Source organism: Chenopodium quinoa, unplaced genomic scaffold (genome assembly GCF_001683475.1).
Source record: "Chenopodium quinoa cultivar QQ74 unplaced genomic scaffold, ASM168347v1, whole genome shotgun sequence".
In the NCBI taxonomy this organism is placed as follows: Eukaryota; Viridiplantae; Streptophyta; class Magnoliopsida; order Caryophyllales; family Amaranthaceae; genus Chenopodium; species Chenopodium quinoa.
The window spans coordinates 842,178-864,829 of record NW_018745533.1 but is presented as its reverse complement, the minus strand read 5'-3'; the positions used below and the strand labels follow the sequence as shown (position 1 = coordinate 864,829).

General features: G+C 32.5%; 2 protein-coding genes across 2 annotated transcripts; both read left to right on the top strand.

Annotated features, from left to right (window-relative positions):
* Positions 1 to 2,469: 2,469 nt before the first annotated feature.
* LOC110715984 (metacaspase-5-like) lies at positions 2,470 to 6,895 on the top strand. The gene is made up of 2 exons (XM_021894606.1): positions 2,470 to 3,145; positions 5,669 to 6,895. The coding sequence occupies exons 1-2, from the start codon at positions 2,800 to 2,802 to the stop codon at positions 6,574 to 6,576; spliced, it is 1,254 nt and encodes a 417-aa protein (XP_021750298.1). The 5' UTR covers positions 2,470 to 2,799; the 3' UTR covers positions 6,577 to 6,895.
* Positions 6,896 to 17,060: 10,165 nt separating this feature from the next.
* LOC110715778 (galactan beta-1,4-galactosyltransferase GALS1-like) lies at positions 17,061 to 21,754 on the top strand. The gene is made up of 2 exons (XM_021894390.1): positions 17,061 to 18,544; positions 20,791 to 21,754. The coding sequence occupies exons 1-2, from the start codon at positions 17,361 to 17,363 to the stop codon at positions 21,140 to 21,142; spliced, it is 1,536 nt and encodes a 511-aa protein (XP_021750082.1). The 5' UTR covers positions 17,061 to 17,360; the 3' UTR covers positions 21,143 to 21,754.
* Positions 21,755 to 22,652: the final 898 nt, after the last annotated feature.

Below are 22,652 nucleotides of genomic sequence, written 5' to 3'. Positions count from 1 at the left end.
ACATGTTAGTAACCTGAATGACCGGTTAAATTATTTTTTTTCCTTTTAATAAATTCATTTAACAATGTAATTAACTCTTAATAATTATGGTTAATTAACAATTAAAATTTTTTTAAAAAAATTTCTTCAAAAATAAAATATTTTTTAAAAAATTTATCTCTTTCACCAGCCACCCCAGCACCGGTGCTAGCCTCCTCCCAATACCACAGTACCAAACGTGCTCAGATTCCCCTTCCTAGTGTTGGCGCTGCCCCTCCTTTGTGCGTCACCCCATTCCATCTTCCCCGGCAACCAGCTAACCTCCTTAACCAACCAACCCCCCTCGCAAAACCACCAAAAATCAATCCCCCACCCTTAAAAAACCCTAACAAACGGTGGATGGGGAGGTCCGATAATTGAAATAATTTCAATAACAATTATTAATGATGTCTTTTCTAATAATTGAAATAATTCCAATGTCAAATAAGATTAAGGCTTTGTTTGATTGGTAATTAGATAATAGATGATTGATATAGTTTGTTATATTACTCATAATTGGATTGACTAGGTAATTGCATTAGTTGGTTTGCTTTGATTAGCTGGTTGTGCAAAAGTGTTTGATAAATAACAATTCATTAATAAATTAATTATTTTAGTTTAAAAAATAATATGTGCAATAATTTTTTCTCTGTAGGCTAAATTAACACTACTTTTTTTCACAAATTTTAAAATAAAATAAACTTACAATTACTTAATCAATCCTTAAGAGGCCGTTTGGTTGGGGTTAATAATCAAAGGCAAAGGGAATGAACATGCCTCATTTTCTTTGTTGGTTTTATTTGTCACTTTTTTCATTCCCTTTACCCATTTTTATTTTTGAATTCACCCAAAATCATTCTACATTGATTCTCCATTCTCCTTAGTCTTTTCCATTCCCTTTCCTAAACCACCACCACCACACCACCATACCCACACCAACCACTACCTTACCCATTTAACCACATCGCCTAGCCACCTCACCGAAACTCGTCGCACCTCTCCCACTCCTTGTTGGAACTTGTCGCACCTCCCCCTCTCCTCACTGGAACCTATCACACCTCCCCTAAAAAATATCTCCCTACCCCGGAAAACCTTCCCCCACCCACAGAAAACCCTTTAAAACCATCCTCCCCCCCCCCTCTTACCCTCTAGGGTTTTGAAAGGGAAGGGATGATCGACGGTTTTCTAGGATTTTGCATGGGCGGGGGAAGGTTTTCCAAGGAGGGGAGGGGTTGGGGAAGATTCGATGACGGGCGTCGGGCGGTGAGTGTTGGTGAGATCGTGGCTGGGCGGTGGAGTGGTGGCAGGAGAAGTGGGAAAGAGTAGTGTGATGATGGTGATTCCCTTTGTTTTTATTTATTTATTTATTTTTTTAAAAAAAACAAACAACATACTATATGGAAAGAGTTTTTATTCCATTGGCTTTGTTCATTCCATTTCGTTTACTACTCTATGCAAACCAAACGGCTCCTTTTTTTTTTTTTTTTTTTTGTTCAATGGGACTTTTATTATTGTTAATACCAAAAAATTAAAGTTACAACACATTTATATCTATACTTTATTAGTATTTAAAAACACAAACCACAAATTTTTCATATGACATATGGCATCACAAGTCACTCAATACCCCATATGACACATGTCACCTCTCTTAATATTTATGTTTAAGTCTTTATACATTCTAAAACTTGCAAATTCAAGTAAGAAAATGAAGTGTGTTATTTCCACCATAATAAATTAAAATTCAATTAATTAGTACACAATACATAAAGATATAATTTACAATAAAAGTTGTCTTTTCATCCCCTAATTTAAATATAATTTAAACTAATATATCTTTTCATATCTTACAATCTTCAAGTATATATATGTAAATAAATTTCTTCATCTTCTTTCACAGTTTTACCTGAGTCTTTTTTTTTCTTTTAAGTTTTAGAAATAAAACAATTACTTCATATAAAAGCATACCTGTAAATGAAAGTAATTAACTCAAATAACCACCCGTGCATTGAACGGGCCAAAAAACTAGTTAATACTCCATCTGTTTCAATTTGTTAGTCCCATATACTATTTTGGGCGTTTCAAAAAGATATACCCATATTGAATTTATTCTACTTTTAACTTAGTTTTTATTTTTTATTTTATACATAATTAATTCTGATTGCTTAGATTAATTGATTATGAATTTAAAAAAATGACTCTAAGTAAAGAAATTACTCCCTTGATTTATGCAATTATGGCTAATGCTTTCCTAAAAAAAACAAAAAAGTTAAATAAGGCAAAACTATTTGTGAATTGTTTTTTTACTTTAATGCTAGATTCCAAATATTATCCTTTTCTTATTTTACGTGATTGATTCAATATGGGACTATCATATTGAAACGGAGGGAGTATGAAAAATTGAAAACTTTTATAGAAAATAAATCAATTTTGATGTTTAAGTCTTAATTACAGTAATTAACACATCGGTTTAATTTGACCAATAAGGGCAAAAAGAAACAACGTTTTCCCTCAACATTCACATTAATATAACAATTCCTTTACAGCCATCAATGACACAAAAACAATCAAATTAAAAATAAATAAATAAATAAATAAATAAAATGTGGTCAACAAAATAATTAAGCACACCTATTTAACCCCTCAAAAAATAAACATCAAAATCCCACAATAATCCATCAATCAATCATCCACTCCCACCAAACCAAACCCACCATTCTCAGAGCAACCCAGAAAAACCAAGAAATTGTCAAATAAAAATCAAATCTTTTTCCAAAAGAAATGGGGAAAAAAGCAGTGTTAATAGGAATCAATTACCCAGGAACAAAAGCAGAGCTAAAAGGATGCATTAACGATGTAAAAAGAATGCATGAATGTTTGATCAATCGTTATGGATTTGAAGAAGATGATATTACGATTTTGATTGATACTGACCGGTCTTATACCGAACCAACCGGTAAAAATATTCGACGTGCTCTTCAAAATCTGGTTCGATCTGCTGAACCTGGTGATTATCTTTTTGTTCATTATAGTGGTCATGGTACTCGTTTACCGGCTGAAACCGGTGAACGTGATGATACCGGTTTTGATGAGTGTATTGTTCCTTCTGATATGAATCTTATTACAGGTAATTTCATTTTTTTTATGATTTAATTTTTGGGTTGATTGATTTAATTTTTAGTCATTTTTTGATGTGGGATTTGTGTAATTTGATTGAAATTTGACTCAATGTGTTGCGTTGACTTTTTTGGATTGGTCAGCTTGATTATCGGATTTGTGTTTTTGGTTGATGATTTTTTTTTATTTTTAACTTTTTATTTTTTGAATTGGTGACTGAAAAACAGGGGGAAAATGAATGTTTTTAGATTAGAATAAATTTTAGAGTAATTTAATTGACATTAAAATTGAGGTATGTCAAAGTTATTGTTTGTACAAGTTTCTATTGTTTGTTTAGAATTCGGGTTCGAAACCATTTTCATTTTGAATTAAAGTTTCTGAATGGAAATCTAAAATGAAAATTTTAAAGCAAATATTATTTTAATTCAAAATGAAAATGGTTTGGAATCGTCACAAAAACAACCAATAGAAGGATGGAACCTCGTGGTATACAAGTGTGTTGATTCCAATTCCTTTACAGATATTCCCCTGATTCCAATTGGGATCATTAAATTATTCCTAGTATATGCAATATGCTTATTCCATTTGGTCAATATTAATTGATTCCTGAAATTTGGGGTGTGGTTGATTTTAGGATTTTAAAAGTTAGGACTTTAGAATTTGTACTAAAGCACCTTATTCACGGGTTCTAAACTTTTAAGTGGTCGTTTGATTAGAGGTAAGAAGTTACTTTTTCTAGGAAGTTCGACCTTTTGAAAGGATAGAAAGTAATTTAATTGACGACCCAAGTAGTCAATTAGTAGCATCTAATTTTTAGGTTGCCTAATTGTTTAGCAAACACTATTGCTAAAATGCTGCTACCTGTGACGTTATGTAAATTTGATCATGCACTAAAAAGCTACCCAAGAAGAAGAGCTGAATCTTGAGCTGCATTGTTGTTTTTTCAGTAAGCTACCCGAAACTGCTGCTCCCTACCTCACTATGACATTTGCAACTTTGAAGCTACACTCGAATTATATGAATACACTAAGGCTATGTTTGGATAACAAAAAATGGAAGGAAAGGAAGGGAAGGGAAAGGGAGGGAGACAAAGTTCCTTGTTTGGATAATATGTTGGGGGAGGGAAAGGGAGGGGGAGGGGGAGGGGGAGGGAGGGATCCATTTTCCATCCTCCTTTAATAAAGACCATCCCTTCAAAATTGGAGAGATTTGAAGGGAAAATGGAGCTCATCATTTCCTCCACTTTCCCTTCCTTCCCCTTCCTCCTATTCCCTCCCTTCCATTTCCCTTCTAATTTGTTATCCAAACATAGCATAAATCAAATTACACTGTCATAGTGACAATTAAAGGAGTGCTAAGTAGAATCCGAACTAGAATCAATGTTTTCACCTAGGCGCTTGTAGATGTAATTTAAAGGAATGCTAAGCTTAGTTTCATGAACATGTGCTCGGCAATCAATCAACCCTTATAAGAAAGGGAAAATGTGACCAAAAAAAATACTTCTATAACTTGTGAATAGGGTCATTGTGTATTTGTGTCCTGGCTTCTGAAGGCCGCGTTTCAGTAATAGAATCTGAAATCATATTAGGTATACTTACACATGGGATGATTCCATTTTGCTAACATGATTAGATTAGGCTTAAAAAAAACTAAGTCAGACTACAGCTAACTACTTTTTTATATGTTGTCTTAATTATAATTTTGTTGAACTGGCCATTTTATGAATTGCATTATCAACATGTGATATATAGTCTGAAAAAAAAGATTAAGTTGAAGGACTTGATATGGATTATAGACAATAAAAAGAGTAAGAATGAAGATGATTTCAGATATGATATACGCTATATACAATATATTGGGAAGGGGCAACAAGGACTTGTTCGATATGGTATACACTTGCCATGCCTCCTCATAAGTCGCATCATAAAATCTTGATCTGAATAAAACTTCAGATTCAGAGTGAGGATGCTGCAGGATATAGATTACGATTCAATGTTCTGTTCTACCAAAATTTGGTTGATAAAAGTCTGCTTAGCTTTCTAATCTTTTCTTTAAGAAAGTCTACAGTTACCTGTATTTTTTTTTTTTTTTCTATTTAACTCCTGTCTTGTAAGCTCTTGTGTAACTCACTGGAATTTGTTTGTCCTGCAGCATTGAACTTACATAAATCAGGATCTGAAATTCTGAATTATGCTCGCTAATCAACTTATTTCATAGATATTGTACCTTAAGAATTCAAGATGTGATGCTGCTAAAACTAGTTTGTGTATCAGTGTATGCTATGTGGTAAACTTTGGACATGATTTCCTTGAAATTTTGATACAGGTTTACTTGTTTACGTTTACAGGTGACTAGTTAAGAATGCATTTTGTCATTACCAAATCAAACATTGTTTTATGACTTCAATTCTGTGCTGCAACTTCTAATTTCCATGCTCATTACTCAATAATATGATGTGGTTGATGAGCTGAATCTGCATCGTATCACAAATCCTTAAATACTTGCTGCTTACTTTCCATTTCATTTCGAGCAGATGAAGATTTCAAGGAATTGGTGTGCCAAGTCCCAGATGGTTGCCGGATCACAATAGTCTCGGATTCATGCCACAGTGGAGGCTTAATTAGTGGTGCTAAAGAGCAGATAGGAGAAAGTACACAGTCTCATCAAGGCCATAGTAGCTCATCATCAGGATTCAGCCTATCTGGTTTCTTGAAGAGTAAAGTGAGGGAGACTGTTTCTGATGCCATTGAATCTCGTGGGATTCATCTCCCTCATCATCACAGTAGGGACTATGAACCCGAGTACAGGGTAGTTGAAGAAGATAGTTACGAAGGTCATAGTGGCTATGTGAAAAGTCGATCTCTTCCTCTTTCTACCCTCATTGAAATGCTCAAGGATAAGACTGGGAAAGATGACATTGATGTTGGGAAAATCCGACCTACCCTCTTTGACATGTTTGGGGAGGATTCTAGTCCTAAGGTCAAGAAGTTCATGAAAGTCATCCTCAACAAGATTCATGGAGGAGAAGGGAGCACCGGGGATATTATAGCTGCTGTTGGTGGACTCGCAATGGAGTTCTTTAAGCAGAAGCTTGATGAAAAAGACGACGACTATGCTAAACCTGCACAGGATGCTGAAGTTGAGAGGAAAGAGGAGGTGTATGCAGGTGAAAACAAGCGTATTTTACCTAGAAATGGGATACTTCTTAGTGGTTGTCAGACTGACCAGACTTCTGCTGATGCTAGCCCTTCTGGGAGAGACAGTGAAGCATATGGTGCTTTCAGCAACTCGATTCAAGCTATACTGAGGGAGTCTGATGGAGACATTAGGAACGATGAGATTGTGACAAAGGCTAGGAAGTTGCTCAAGCGTCAAGGATTCACTCAACGTCCTGGACTTTATTGTATTGATGACTATGTTGAAGCTTCCTTTGTCTGCTAATTATTGTTCTTGGCCTGGTCTGATGTCTGCTACATTGGTATGACATTATAGCATAAACTGAAATGGTGTTTTTGCTTTAGATTGCCCTGCTGTTTCTTTGAGTATGTACTGTTGCGATTGTGGAGAGTTGTAATGTTTATCGTTCAGTTATGAAATTGTCGGCCGGAACCAGTCTTCTTGCTTTGAATGTGGGAACATATATATTTAAGGGTTCTACCCAGAATGAGGGAATATTTCTTGTTCAGTGTATGAGTATGGTTTCTCATTTCGAATCAATGTATGGCTTCGATGTGGAGACTTATGGTTATTAGTCTTATTACTGTATTTGCTTGGGAAACTGACCTTTTTTTCAATGTGATGGACATCAAACTAAGACATATACTGAAGCAAGTTTCATTAGTAAGGTCGAGGAAGAACGATTTATGATGTGCATTGTTGGTAATGGACTAATGGTGTGTGGTTGAAGAACTAATGGGGAAGAAATTTCGTATGTAAAAATATTAAATGGAATTAGTAAAGTTTAATTTACAACGACAAATTTATTTTAATTTAAATTTTGATACTAGTAGATTATATAATCCAATTATGAGTTTTGGTAGAATTGGTCTATTAACATGGTATCAGAGTCAACGCGACACAATGATCATGAGTTTTGGTTGAATTGGTCTATTAACATAGTATCAGAGTCAACGCGACACAATGCTCACGAATTCAAATCTCATCTACCCCTCTTTGGAATACAGCTAAATTTCTTAAAGTTCAATAATCTTGGGCTAAGCTAAATTTCTTAATAACAACATTTCTGATGGCTTTCAAGTCTATTGTGAAACCTTATAATTTTTTACCTACACCCCAACTAGTATTATGTGCACCATGGTACACTTATAAATAGGTGCACCACGTCTATACTTTTGAACATTTAGTAAAAAAAAATTGAATATTTTACAAAAAATGAACATTTAGTAAAAAAAAATATAAACACGTCACAAAAACTGAAGAAACATGCAATTTTTATGTTCAAATTTATAAAGAAATGTTTATTTTGTATACAGTAAATATTCAATTTATATTACAAAACTATTGAATTATTACGAGTCAAACAAACTTCTTTCATAATTTGTTTGACTCGTAATAATTCAAAATTTGTGATTTTGACATATTTTTTTTACTAAATATTCATAATTTGTTATTGTTCATATTTTTTTACTAAATGTTAAAAAATATAGGCATGGTGCATTGCGATTGTTCAAATTTTTTATACTAAAAGTTCAAAATTTGCGATGTTCATATTTTTTTACTAAATGTTCAAAATTCGCGATTGTTCAGATTTTAAACTAAATGTTCAAAAGTATAGACGTGATGCATTGCGATTGTTCAGATTTTTTTAACTAAATATTCAAAATTTGCGATGTTCAAATGTTTTTACTACATGTTCAAAATTTGTAATTATTCAGATTTTCCTACTAAATGTTCAAAAGTATATATTAAAATTTGCGTCGACATGCCCTCATGGAGTCATGGACACACGAGCATAAATTAGAGGTGTTAAAACCAAACCGACCCGAAAAAAATTATCCGTTTGAACTGTAACCGATCCGATTTGATCCGAGAAATTCAAGACCCAACCCGATCTGTAACCGAACTGAACTCAACCCGAATCCGAACTTGACCCGATCTGAACTTAACCCGGCACCAATTTGATTCGACCTAAACTCAACCCGAATCCGATTTGACCCGACCTGAACTCAAACCGAACCGATTTGACCCGACCCGAGCTCAACCTGATCTGAAACTGACCCGAAAAATAACCTATCTAATCCGATCTGTTTTGACCCGAACTGATATTAACCTGATCCGATTTTAACTCAATTTGATTTTTACCCGATCCGAATTTAACCTGATCATAATTAATTATTTACTTTTTTATTCAAGTTCTTATACTATATATTTACTAATTATTAATAAGTTAACTTTTTGACTACAAAGAAATAATCCGGAGTCTTAAGTTTACTTCATGTATATATCAATTATATTAATTTACTTTATAAGCTTTAATAAATGCCACAAGATCTAATAAACGTAAACATTAAGCGGGAGTTAATTGATTTGCTTGTAAAGCTCTAGTTAAATGCTGCCTAAAGCCTATTGTCATTTTTAATGAATTTCCTCCCATTCTATTATATTTTATGAACTAATAATTCTTTTCTCTAACACCTACAATCAATTATATCAATATAAATCACATTACTACTAGTCTGATGCAACCTATAAGAAACAATTATGAAAGCAAAATAAATAAAGTTTTAAAGGATATATCAAGCGCTTACATTTTCATTATAATAATTAAATATATTACATATACATAATCCAATGATTCAAACTTAGGTATTTTTCAGTAATTTCATTTTCATATACAAAATACACTGCATATAATATCATTGCAATGTTTCGACTCCAATAATATGTTATGGGTACGGCTTCCTCAAAAATAACAAAAGCCTTGCACTTCCAAAAAAAATTCTTGACTTCACAAAAAATACAAGGCATGAGATTTTAAACAGCTCCATGCTCATTTAGATGGAAAATCATCACTTGAGTTCACTTCATATTTAATAAGTTCTAATAAGGTTACCCAAGTACAAATTAAGACTAAAATAATAAGTTTTAATAAAGTCTAGTAAGTTCATATAAGTTCAGGTAAGTTAAGATAAGTCAGGTTAGTGAAAATCAGATGAATAGAATACACCCTTATAAACTTAATTATTGTATATTATAGATCATTTAATGTTTAGTTTGATAAATCATATGATTCGTAATATACTAATTAATATTACTTTAAACTTGTTGGAAATATGTTATATTGATAAAACTGAAGTTATTGGTTAAAAGTGCGGAGTACAATTGTGCATGATTGTAGAATTATAGGCGTTATACATCGCACGGTTATATACTCACTACATACATATGTAATAATTTATGCTTTAATAAAAAGAATTTACATAGTAACAATTAACTATCAATATGTATAGCGTCAAGTTTTTAATATACAAATTGAATTAGTAATAAAGTAATTCTAACAACTCTAACAAATATCTTTAAAAAATTGAATCAGTAATAAACTAAACTTAGAAAAAAATGACATACTTTTTTGTATATATCACCATATGTAACTATTATTCGTCAATATATCACTAGCTCGGTCTCACTTCTCACTTATATAGGTATGATAAGTCATCGATAATTATTCAATCTCAATTTTCCTCAAAAATAAAAATTACTCATAACTTGATCAAATGAGAAAATAAAAACTTCGTGCTTCGTAATTAATAATCATATTGACTCAATAATAAGGTAAAAACTAAACAATATCTCTAGTTTAAAAATAACCTTATTTGGATATGAATTTGGTCAACTCGACCAAAATCCAGCCAAACACAAAAAGGAATTGAACCGAAATTGACCGAACCGAAATCATCCGAACCGAAATCAACCCGACCCAAATTCATCCGACCCGAAGTTACCCGGCTAAACCCGTTTTAAACCCGGTCCAAATATATCCGAACCGAAAGTAAATCGATCTGAAGTTGACCCGACCCGTATCCAACCCGGACTCGATAGACCATGACCCGAATTTGACCCGATCCGAGTTAAAAGGATAATTTTAATTCGAACAGACCCGACCCGAATAGACCCGACCCAAACTCCATCTGGTTATCTGAATTGACACCTCTAAGCATAATTAATGATCATTCTTTGAAGGGTGGAGAATTGGAGATGGGTCAAGGCCCAAAAGGAAATTAACGATTATATCAAATATGGACTACAACGTATTAACGGAATTATTTTGCATAGTCCAAGAGTTTTGGGTTGGTATCTAGGAAGTGTTTCCCAAGAATTCCAACTACCAAGAATGTTTAGCCTGTAATAGACTACTCATAATAGGTAGAACGTTGGACATATAGGCTTTGTAGCTAGGCTGCTTTTAGACACCTTGGACACTTTACAATCTAGATTGACATATGTGCTTTGTCGCTCCTAATTGCTTACTCAAATTATGATGATAGGATCATACTTAAGGAGATTTTTTTATAATTGATTGAGTGATACCTTCACCTTTTTAAAAAAAAATTTACTTTTCTTGTTTTTTACTTGATCCACTTTGATTTTTACACTATTCACCATCTCTTTTTTGACTGTGTTTTGTGAATAATATGTAAGGAAAAACATATTCATGTTGGATCATTTTGAATTCGTCTCAATAAGTACTATCATAATATATACGAGTAACTTTTATATTTTTTAATTATGGAGAATTAAAGTTATTGACCGTTAAAAGTTTTACATTGACAAGCGTGATAAAAGAAACATGTCAAGTAAAAAAGAACAAAGAAAGTATAACTTAATAGTGTGGCTTGATACCAGTAGAATACGTTTGTTTGGTTTGTTTATAGATCCCTACCTTATAAAAAGTATGAGATAACTCTTATAAATAACGGTTTAGATAATTATATCCTCTAAAATATTTATTTACTCAATTACCCCCATTAATGTTAATTATCTCTTTTTAAAACTATTAACAATATTGTGCGGACATATATACCCTTATAAATATTTGTGTGCATATTTTCTCTTATTAATGCTACTAGGAGTTTGTTCTGATTGACTGAAATGAACTGGATATTTTATGAGAGAAGAAAATTAAGAATTGATATGAACTGAAAATAAGCTGAAGAGAACAGGCTTTAAGTACTAACAACTAAATTTGTGATGTAAGGCTAAACCGAAAGACCTTCCCGAATATTTCTATTAACTAGTGTCATAAAGAAATTAAACAACGTAACAAGTACATTATTACAAAAATCATCAATAAATTTTGGTTTAATTATTAAAATTGAGATAGTCCTGATTTATAGCGTTGATAAATAACCTGAATAATGATAAGCTCTGACTAGGATTATCCATCATCGAATATACTATATATATGCTCATGTTATATAAGGTACAAACTTTGTAAATAAGAGGGGTGTCATATTAACTATTTAGAGATTCAAGGGAACTAAGAAAGTAAGGAGTAGGATATATGATCCAATGTACAAACTATATAGATAAAAGGGGTATCGGACTAACTAATCATCTAAGTGAAAGGACTAAAAGAAGTAAGTCATGTACTCATGTATCCAAGGTACAAACGCTATAAATAAGAGGTGTCTTAAGCATTCAGAATCCAAGTGAGGGCACTAAAAGGAGTAGGTTGTAATTAATTTTTGGATGCAAATCAATGACTTAATTTGACATGTTTACAATATGAAATCAGTCTCTTCCAAACTTGTTAATTAATTTTAAGTCATCTTATTCAAGGAGTATAATTTTAAAAGTAAATTGTTTAGTCGATTCTAAAATTATATACTACTAGAAATTTGTTTGTGGAAAAGAAAGACTATGCTTTAGCTCAAACATGCATTATGGTCTTAATAAGGGAAGAAACACCTCATCTTTCGTCGATCCTTATCAATCACAATTGTTTTGGTTTTTTCTAATGAACTTCAATTCAATCATAATAATTAGGTTCAACACTTCTACTTTATTGAAATTTGGCAAGGATATCTTATCGTTATTTCATTTCTCATGTCGACTACATTATTTTTATGATCAACTAGATATTTATGCACCCAAAAAAACATGTACAAGTATTCAATAATTGTGAACCCTAACATATGTTGTATTTCTTTGATTTTGGATTTTGGTTTATGATATCCTATTCCTAAATTATTGGGATTATTTTAAGAAAATTTGTTGCACAATAATCAACAGTCCTAGAAGAGCCCACCGTAAGGCTATGTTTCTTGACCTTATTTTAATGTATCATTACTTATTACTCCCTCCGTTTTTAAATACTTGTTTCATTTCTCTTGGACACGCATGCCGATGCTAATTTTTTATCACTAATATCTTTAATTATCAATAAGTATAAATTCTAACAATTGAAAATTAATAATCTATTCATTGAGATGATTCCAATAAGTACCCACAAGACTATATTTTTTTCTTATGTATAAATCACAAACATTAGTCAAAGTATATGACAAATGAATAGTGCAAGAAATAGAAATGAAGCAAGTATTTAAAAACAGAGGGAGTACTTACGAAGTATAAATCATATCAAGTCAAAAGTATAAAACGGGAATACTTGTAAATTAGATTGATTTTTATTATATTTGTTTACTTATTACATGTATTAGTCAAAATAATAAAAATTAGATATTTAAAATTAGGTAAAAAAACCACCTTTTAAATCTTTTTTTTTGCATATAACCCCCTTTTATAAAATATGTTGCAATAGGCCACCAATTTTAAAAATTTTGTTGCAAATTACCACTTTTTTAGCCAAATTTATCAATTGTTTTACATTGAATGAGTGGTAAGTTGCAACAAGTTTTTTAAAATTGGTGGTGTTTTGCAACATTTTTTTTAAAAGGTGGTTAAATGCAAAAAAAAAAATTAAAAGGTGGTTTATTGCAAAATTGAAGATGATCAGTAAATTCGTGGGCCCCAATATTCATCCAAAATTGATGAGCAAAAATGGCTTAAATGTCACTACATCAATGAGCAAAATAAAATATACTCATGAGCAATTCAATTATTTTTTTATCATTAGTGGGATAAAATTTCCTCACAAAAATGCTTATGAGCAAATTTGGTTGGGAAGAGAGAGAAAGTGGCTAGAAAGAAAATGAACAATTTTTTTTTTTTTTGCTCACTAATGTGAGTGCTCTAAGAGAGATTTTACACATTTAACGTGACAAATTATTCGAGACCTCAAAATAACAATTGTATTCACTTTTACCACCATACCACCACTTCTTCTTTATCATCATTCTACACACAAATTGCTTATAAATTTTTTCGCTATTGGCTCACTAGTGGTGATGAGAATAAGAGCCTGTTCACATTTATTTTATTTCACTTTAGTTCAGCTCATAAAATATTCATTTCAGCTTAGTTAAGTTCAATTCAGTTCACCAGCTTCAATCAGTTAAGTTAAGTTCAGTTCAGTTCAATAAATGTAAACATGCCCCGAGTATATATATAAGCAACAATGCAAAGGGAGCTGGGGACTTGGGGTGGGGGACTAATTTGTAGCAGGGGCAGATACACGTGGGGTTCAAACGGGTTCATTGAACCCATAGTTTTTTTGGGAAAAATGGTTATATCATTATTTGTGCAACATTTATCCTAGATATTGAAGTGCAGCACAATGGTAATTTTTATCTTGAACCAGTGTTGTAGATCAAGGGTTCCAATCCTACCCTTATCTTCTTTTTTAATATTTTTGAATCGATTATGGAAGAAACTTCCTATCTCCTTTTCCCCCCAAATTGAAACCCCAACCTCAACCTTCTCTCTCTTAACTCAACATCGCCACATCCTGCACGCACCCACCATCCATTTACCATTTTCTTGCGCACCATTCGTCCACTCCTCCGAGAAAATGAAACTCCGACCCCGTCAACACTGAGCGTTTGAGCACAGTACAATAACTAGGAGTTTTAATTAACTCTTTATTTTAAAATTTTAACTTAGGAAATTTTGACAATTACCACCTTCTGTTATGTCCATTTTAGCAATTATCACCTTTTTTTTTTTTTTTTTTTTGAAAATTACCACCTTCTATTTTCAAAAACATCAAAAGTTACCACCTTCTTGCCCCCAACTACCACGTGACGTCATTTTGGGCCCATTTTTTGCCTTCCCTCCCTATTTCCCTCACATTTCTCATTCCTATGTGGATTCTCATCTCCCCTTTCACTTTTTTTCCCCCAAACCACCAATAATTGTTCGTCAATTTTGATTTGGAGGAGTGAATTGAAGTGTTTTTTATTGTTTGGGGGAAAAAAAGTGAAAGGGGGATGAGAATCGAGTTAGGAATGAGAAATGTGAGGAAATAGGGAGGAAAGGGAAAGAATGAGCCCAAAATGACGTCATGTGGTAGTTGGGAGGCAAGAAGGTGGTAACTTTTGATGTTTTTGAAAATAGAAGGTGGTAATTTTCAAAAAAAAAAAAAATAGAAGGTGGTAATTGGTAAAATGGACATAACAGAAGGTGGTAATTGTCAAAATTTCCTTTAACTTATTATTAATATTTAATGATTGTTAATTGCCTAATTTGATAAATAATTGACAAATTAAATACTTATAGTTAATTGCGGAGTTAGATTCTTACTTGACATATTTTATTTGATATATAATTGGCAGTGTTTAATTCATTTGTATATATTAGCTGGGGTTTTTAATCTGCGTGTAATACTTTTGGAGTTAGAAGTTAGAATGTTAAATTATTTGGAGATAAAAGTTATTGAGTTACAATTTTACATTTACTGTATAAAAAAACTACTAGAATGTTACTCATACAACAATTTTTTTTTTTTTTTTTTTTTTTTTTTTTTTTTTTTTTTTTTTTTTTTTTTTTTTTTACAAAAATCATACAACAATAATTAGTAGTAAACATATCAATTGTGCTAGATTTAGTGATGATGTATTGACACAATTCCAATATATGAAAAATGCTTTTATATGTAGATTTTTTTTTTGTTTTTTTTTTATTTGTTTTTTATTTTATTTTATCTAAATGCAATCTGAAATTTGAACTTATATATTAAATCTTTAATTAAAATATCTTTTTTTTTTCACAATTTTGAACCCACACTTCAAAAATCCTGGATAAGCCACTGATTTGTAAGCAATAACAATAAAAATATTAACTGTTTTACAAGTATCAAACATATTTATTGAACTCTATATATCTAAGGCATTATAGTTGTTTTTTTTTGGACGTGTTATAGTTGTAATACTTGTAAGTATAAACTAGCACCAATACACCAAGCTACACTTAAGCGTTATTAATGACATGTAGAAAGTACATACTCTACATCCTCTGTCTCTGTCTCTCTCTCTCTATATATATTAGAAAATGTTATTCATAGCCCTTAGGGCTACATATAAGCATTAAATTTACACTTGAAAATCATAAACAGTTAAGAAATCATCTAAATATAAACACTAATGACACTAATTTACGCGTTTTTGTCATAAATTCCTAATTTTATACAATTTCCAAGAGTATATTTAATGCTTACCACATATATATATATATATATATATATATATATATATATATATATATATATAGTCTAGAAAACACAAGATAAAACAATTTTTTTTTGACACAAGAGAAAACATTAAACAAGGGTGAATCAGGAAAAAAAATAGTAACTTTATAACAAAATTAAATTAAATACACTCCATATTAATCAGGAAATTTAATAACGTTGTAACAATACTTGGATTTTATGTGTTATAAACTCAACAAAAATGAATTCTAATTTGCAGATATAATTTACAACTAGTAAAATACTCCATAAGAATCATGATTAATAATTTCCCAATTCATCATCAACTTTAGACCTATTAATCGCACAACACAAATCATAGCTTTCACAAGCAATGAACTAATAATGATAACAAAGAAAGTTGCTTAAAAGAATCCAAGAAATAGAATAATTTTAGTCCAACTCCAAAATTAAGCAAAATCTAAAAACATTAAACCAAAGAAAATGAGAGCAATTCTGTAGTGAAAGCAAAGTCAAAAAGAATATAAAAAAAGTGAAGAAGCCCAAAATATAATAATAACAAAATAGCAGTATTTTGGTTGTAAGAAGAATGTTAATTTTCTCTCTCTTCATCAAAAACAAAGTTACAAATGATTAATTGCCAGCAAATCACATGCAGTCTCCTTTAGACCAATTAGACCCCTGTCCGGTTGCACCTCCTCTTCCCAGCTCACCTCCTCTTTTTCTCTCTCTTCCTCTATTTTTTCTTTTCGTTATTTTGCCCAAATTTACAAACTATTTATCCTTTTAACTTATAACCAAAGTTTATAAGAAGAATAGAAGATGTAGGTTCAAGAGAGCATTTTTTCACAAGTAATGAGGGTTCAATGTAATCCCCATCAGGTGATAGGAGGAGGGGGCCTTTCCCATATGCCATATCTCACCATTAAAAAAAAGAGTAGAGTTTATAACATCTTACTCAACACAATATCTAATTGGACTCAATTAATGAATTTATATCAAGGATTTCTAATCGTTTAAATATTAATCAAGGCATCATTACAAGTAGACACGTTTAATTATACTTATCGACGTATGGTTACTCGTTTATATTTGAATACAAATACAAGCACGACACATTTGCCAGTTCTAAAACGCTATTCAGTATTCACCATGTAACAATATCATGTCACATCTTATTATTTTGAAAGTCTCAATATAATAACTTTTTTCTATATATATTTTGTAATTAACTAATTATGTGTAGTTTAAATCTGGAGTAATATAAGATGTCTATTTTGACCTTATTTTCATAGACTGAACTTATTAGAACTGAAATGAAATGAATATTTTATAAAAAAAGGAAATTAAGAACTGAATTGAAATAAACTGAAATGAGCTGAATTTAAAATAATCGTATGAAAACATACTCTATTATACATATATTAAGGTGAACACATACACAAATTCAGATGTGCATTTTACATGAGTTAAATTTTCAACGTTACAATTTTAATTAAAAAAAAAATAGAAAATCTTTTTAACAACCTCAGTTTCCACCATCTTTTTTAAAAGTTCCACCTCATCACTCATTCACTCCCATACTTCCCACCTTTAAAACCCCCTCCTACTGTCTCTCTCCTCACCCTTCACACTTCACACCCCCAAGGCCCCAACAATGAAGAAACAAGACTCGTCACCTTTCACCGGCAGAGTCACCGGAAAACCCGTCGGAAAACTCTTACTCTGCTTCGAAACCAAACCAGTTCTCGCCACCCTCTTAACTCTCACCCTCGTTTTACTCCTTTGGAACCTTCAACCTTACTACGACCACCTCCTTTCTCTCTCCTCTTCTTGCCACTGCACTTCCCCTCTTCCTCTCAACCACCTCCTCAACACCACCACAACAACAACAACCGCCGCAAAAACCACCCACTTACTCTCTCTCTCCTCCATCAACAAACCCAGAAACCTCCCTCTTCCGGGTCGGACCCAACCCAAAGACCCGAATAAGAGAGAGTTCAAACCGTATGGAAATGCCGCTGCACTCTTCGTTCAAATGGGTGCTTACCGTGGAGGACCGGCGACATTCTCCGTCGTCGGATTAGCGTCGAAACCGATCCATGTATACGGTCAACCATGGTACAAGTGTGAGTGGGTCCCAAACAATCGGACCCTTCAACCTACCCGCGCAAAAGCGTTCAAAATCCTCCCTGATTGGGGTTACGGAAGAGTCTACACTGTTGTCGTCGTAAACTGCACTTTTCCGACGAACCCAAACGTCGATAATTCCGGCGGAAAACTCATTCTCTACGCTTACTACTCTCTTTCCCCACGCTTTTTCGAGAAATTTACAGCGCTTGAAGAACTTCCCGGCGCTTTTAACAGCTCACTCTACAGTTCTCCCCCAGAGCTAGACTACCTCTATTGTGGGTCCTCACTTTATGGCACTTTAAGTGCGTCGAGAATTCGTGAGTGGGTAGCGTACCATGCTTGGCGCTTTGGGGAGAAGTCGCATTTCGTGTTTCATGACGCTGGTGGGGTTTCCGATGAGGTTCGGAAGGTTCTAGAACCGTGGGTGAAGAAGGGGAGAGTAACGATTCAAAATATTAGAGATCAAGAAAATTATGATGGGTATTATTATAATCAATTTTTGGTGGTGAATGATTGTTTACATAGGTATAGATTTGCTGCTAAATGGACGTTTTATTTTGATGTTGATGAGTATATTTACGTTCCAAAAGGAAATTCATTGAAGAATGTTATGAAGGAGTTTGATGAATTTACTCAGATTACTATTGAGCAGAATCCTATGTCTAGTGCTCTTTGCTTCAAGAATGATTCATCCCAAGATTATTCCAGGTATTTTTTAAATTTTTTCTGTTAATTTTGATTGATTGTGTGTTTTGTGATTCTGGGATTTTTTTTTTCATTGATTAATTCTGGGGTTTTCTGGGTTGATTGTGGTTACTTGTGTATTTTTCTGGGTTAGTTTTGATTAATTTTGGGTTTTTTGATTCTTGATTGGTTATGATTTGATTATTTTCTGATTTTGTGGTCATTTACAGTAATTATTAATTCTGGGTTAAATTCTTGTTGATAGTGTTATTATAATTTTGGGTTTGTTTGTTATAGTTGTTAAATTTGTTTCTTAATAGAGAGAATTATTGATTAATTATAATTATGGGTTTGATTGTGTTAATTTAATTAATGTTTTGTACTACTCCTTAGTATTGGGAAACATTCTCTGTTGGTTTTGATTGCTAATTAGAGGGTTAAATATACTAAATAGATCTGGTGCAATTGAGAGGCAGGTGTTTGGTTAATTATTAATTGCTTAGATTTGACAATAGGAGGACTAATGTTTGTTTGTTAGTTAAGGCTCTTAAGCTAGGGCGGTGTATTTTTTATTTGATTATTGATTATTAGGCGAAGTGCAATTTTCTATTAAGAGATTAATTATACAATAATCGAGCAAAACGTTCTTCTAAGTAATGCAATATTCGCGATGACTAATGTGGCAAAAGTGGTCTTATGGAAAGTGATTCGATGCCCTGATGTTGATGGTCCAAAGTCTTAATATTCTGGTGCATAATTGAAATCAATCACCGACGAATTTAGTGAGGAAACATTGACTGTTCGGATTAAGTTATAGATGAAGTTGAATTACTATGTTCTCTGGTTATTGCTGTTAAGTTGATGCTACTCTGTAACACTCTGTCCTCTATGGTTTATGAGTGTTTTACCTGTAAGTTTGTAACTTGATCTCCACCGGCCTTCCACTAGCATTTTGCTTCGATTTTGTCCTCTGATGGTGGTAGTGAGAAATTGAGAATCTTAGAAATGGAATATACAAAATTATTGACATTCTTTTTTGTGGAAAGTGTAAAAAAGGCATCAATATATGGAGATGTCAAGCTGCCAAGCACTTAGCAGTAAGCACTATTATATTATCGGTGTCTTGAATAGGAAGCATCATTATGCTGGATCTATTCGCTTTACTTGTGATGGAGGTCAAATTAGATCTGTTGTTACCATGGAGTTCGAGCTTAGGAATCATGTGTCTTGGGTGCTAGAGCTTGTGCGTATATGATGCCAATATCGGGGTGCATGAGAACTTTGCTCATACTCAATCCATAATTCTGAGTATTTAAGCATATGAATCGATGTTGAGAGATCATTATAAAGATATGTTAAACGCCATGTGGTGGTGCAATGAAAGTTGCACCATTACTTTTCCTTTGTTTCTAGGTAATAGGAATTTACTACAATATGGAAAAAGGGAAAAAGAAAGCAACCCTTTTTTTGTTTTAGAAGAAAAGAAATGCTTTCTAAAGTTGAAAGTGGATAACATAATGTTCATTAGAAAATGCATATAGACACAACAAAAGATAAAAAAATAAAGGATTCAGGACTCATAATGATATTCTGTTGTCTCTAGGAGTTCTTTTACATTTATTTGATGGGTAAAGAGGATTAATTAACATTTTACAAACAGAAATTTACATAGTTACTCTGTATAATGATAAAAGTTCCGTGAACTTTCAATTGTGTTGAGAGTTGAGATGATGATTACTGTTGAGTAGGCGACACTAAGGCTTTTGCTAAGCTGTGATGTGCTGTTTTCTTCAAACATCAGATGGTTTATTAGGAACTGAAAGGTGTTCTAATTTAGGTGACCCGATAGCTATTCTAGTTCAGATTCCGGACTTTCTGTGGCTGCTTTATTGCTTTGCTATTTTTTACCTCAATCTTACAATTTAGTTGATGGTACATGTTGCATAGAAATGTAAGGGGGCATTTTGGAGAGGCAAATTGTCAATCTTTAATTTGCTTAACCTTCCTCTGTTATCTATAATATGCTAATTTGCTCTAATGTGGTCAACTGAAATTAATTTTTTCATGAATGTTTTTATGCTTTAAATATTCTAGTGACCCCATATTGATGCTGATCATGTGGTGATCCAATTCTAGAACAATGTTTGTCTCTAGTTTCCTGATTTTTTTTTTTTTCAAAATCTATGCCCATACTTTGCTCCCATCTCTATCTTAGAAAGTCTTCAACTTTTGGCTGTTGATCATATTTTGTGGTTTTTATAAATTGCCAGGGAATGGGGTTTTGAGAAACTGCTGTTCAGGGACTGGAGGACTAAAATCCGAAGAGATAGAAAATACGCCATCCAAGCAAGGAATGTATTAGCCACCGGCGTTCACATGTCAGAGAACATTGTAGGGAAGTCTCTTCACCACACAGAGGCTAAAATCCGATACTACCACTACCACAACTCCATCCAAGTCGTAGGTGAGCCATGTCGTGTATTACTCCCACCTTCGGCCAAGAAAAAGATTACATTTCACTATAAACTGCCTTACGTTTATGATGACAACATGAAACAACTTGCCAATACCATAAAGCAATTTGAACATGAAACCCTCGGAACTTCCCAGCTCCCTTTATGACATACACCTTAAGTACAGCCATATACGGCTTGATAGTGGGGACCGCGTACATGAATGGTCCTGACTCCTGAGGCTAAGGATGGGCTAACACCGGTGTGAAAAGTTGAAATTTTAGACCCATGCTAATTGTGATGTATGGTGAGAAATTGAAGGGGGTTTGTTATAGGTGATCATTGATTCATAGTAATGGACAAAGATATGATGGTGCAAGGATGGTGGGGGGTTAAATGATATATGAAAAGGGGATCCAATTCTTAGGCTTTGATAATTGATATAATTAGGTTACTGTAAAGGTAATTTGTCTTTTTTTATTTTTTTATTACTTTGATTTGTTCATTCTTATATGTTTGATAATACTATAGGTTAAAATGTGTTATAAATATTGTTGTAATTCCTATAGTCAAAGAATGAGATTTTTTTGTAAGGATATAAATGTTGTTAGGATGATAATACTTACTAATACATTACATCATTATTTTCTTTACTTTTAATATACTTTCTCTATAAAATAAAGTTAAAGATGATGGGATTATATATTGAAAGATCAAAAGAACTTGTAACTTGTAAGGCATATATTGGCTTTTACTTCTTTATGATTTATTTGATGTTAACATGGGATGGAATAGAATTCTCTAGGTTTATGAGGAATTAATGATTGACAATCTTTGTTGTTGTCTTAACTCTATAAGGTAGATGTGTTGTTTTAATAATGGCTAGTTTTAGGATAATTTCTTAAATTTAAATTTACACCAAATATATGTATATGTAATGGATTAGCAAGCCAAATGGCCTAACTCTTACCATAATAAAAATTAGATTAGAACGTCTTATTCATTCCGAAGAGAAAAGTTCTTATTTGTATAACTAGTATCAATTTCATTTACTTTTGCTATACTTTCTTACCAAAGCCAAAGATAATAGGGATGGTGGTAACTCTATTAAGGCATATTATATTGCCTTTTATTTACGGTGAAATCCCTTTTTTTCACCAAATTTTCTTTGTTTTTTTAAAGGTGTAACTTTTGCAAACAAAAGAATTGACTTTTCTAGTTTTCTAGGTGTTTGAGACTATGAGGAATCAATGATTAAAAGCCTAGCCGACAATAGTTTTACTACCATTAGTTCTTACTAACAAGCCATCCCTTATTACTACCTCATCTGTGCCTAATATCATTATATCAATAAAGAAGAATAGAAAGAAAATTAGAAACTACTAACAAATGCACTTATCAATGCTATCATGTACTTGTATTACAATTGTAGTAAAACATTTGTGGCAGCATTGCCTGATTGCTTTTACCAATCAACCAATGCAAAATACTTTGCGTAATATCTATTACTGTCTCTATTAAATAATAAGAAACAAAAGTAGTACTTCAAACACAACCATAAAGTTTAATTTTTGACGAATACATACCTTCAATAAATTAATACTCGCTACTTTTACATTAGACAACGTATTTTTTTTATAGCCTTCGTATTAAACAACCAAACAAAAAAATCCTATCGA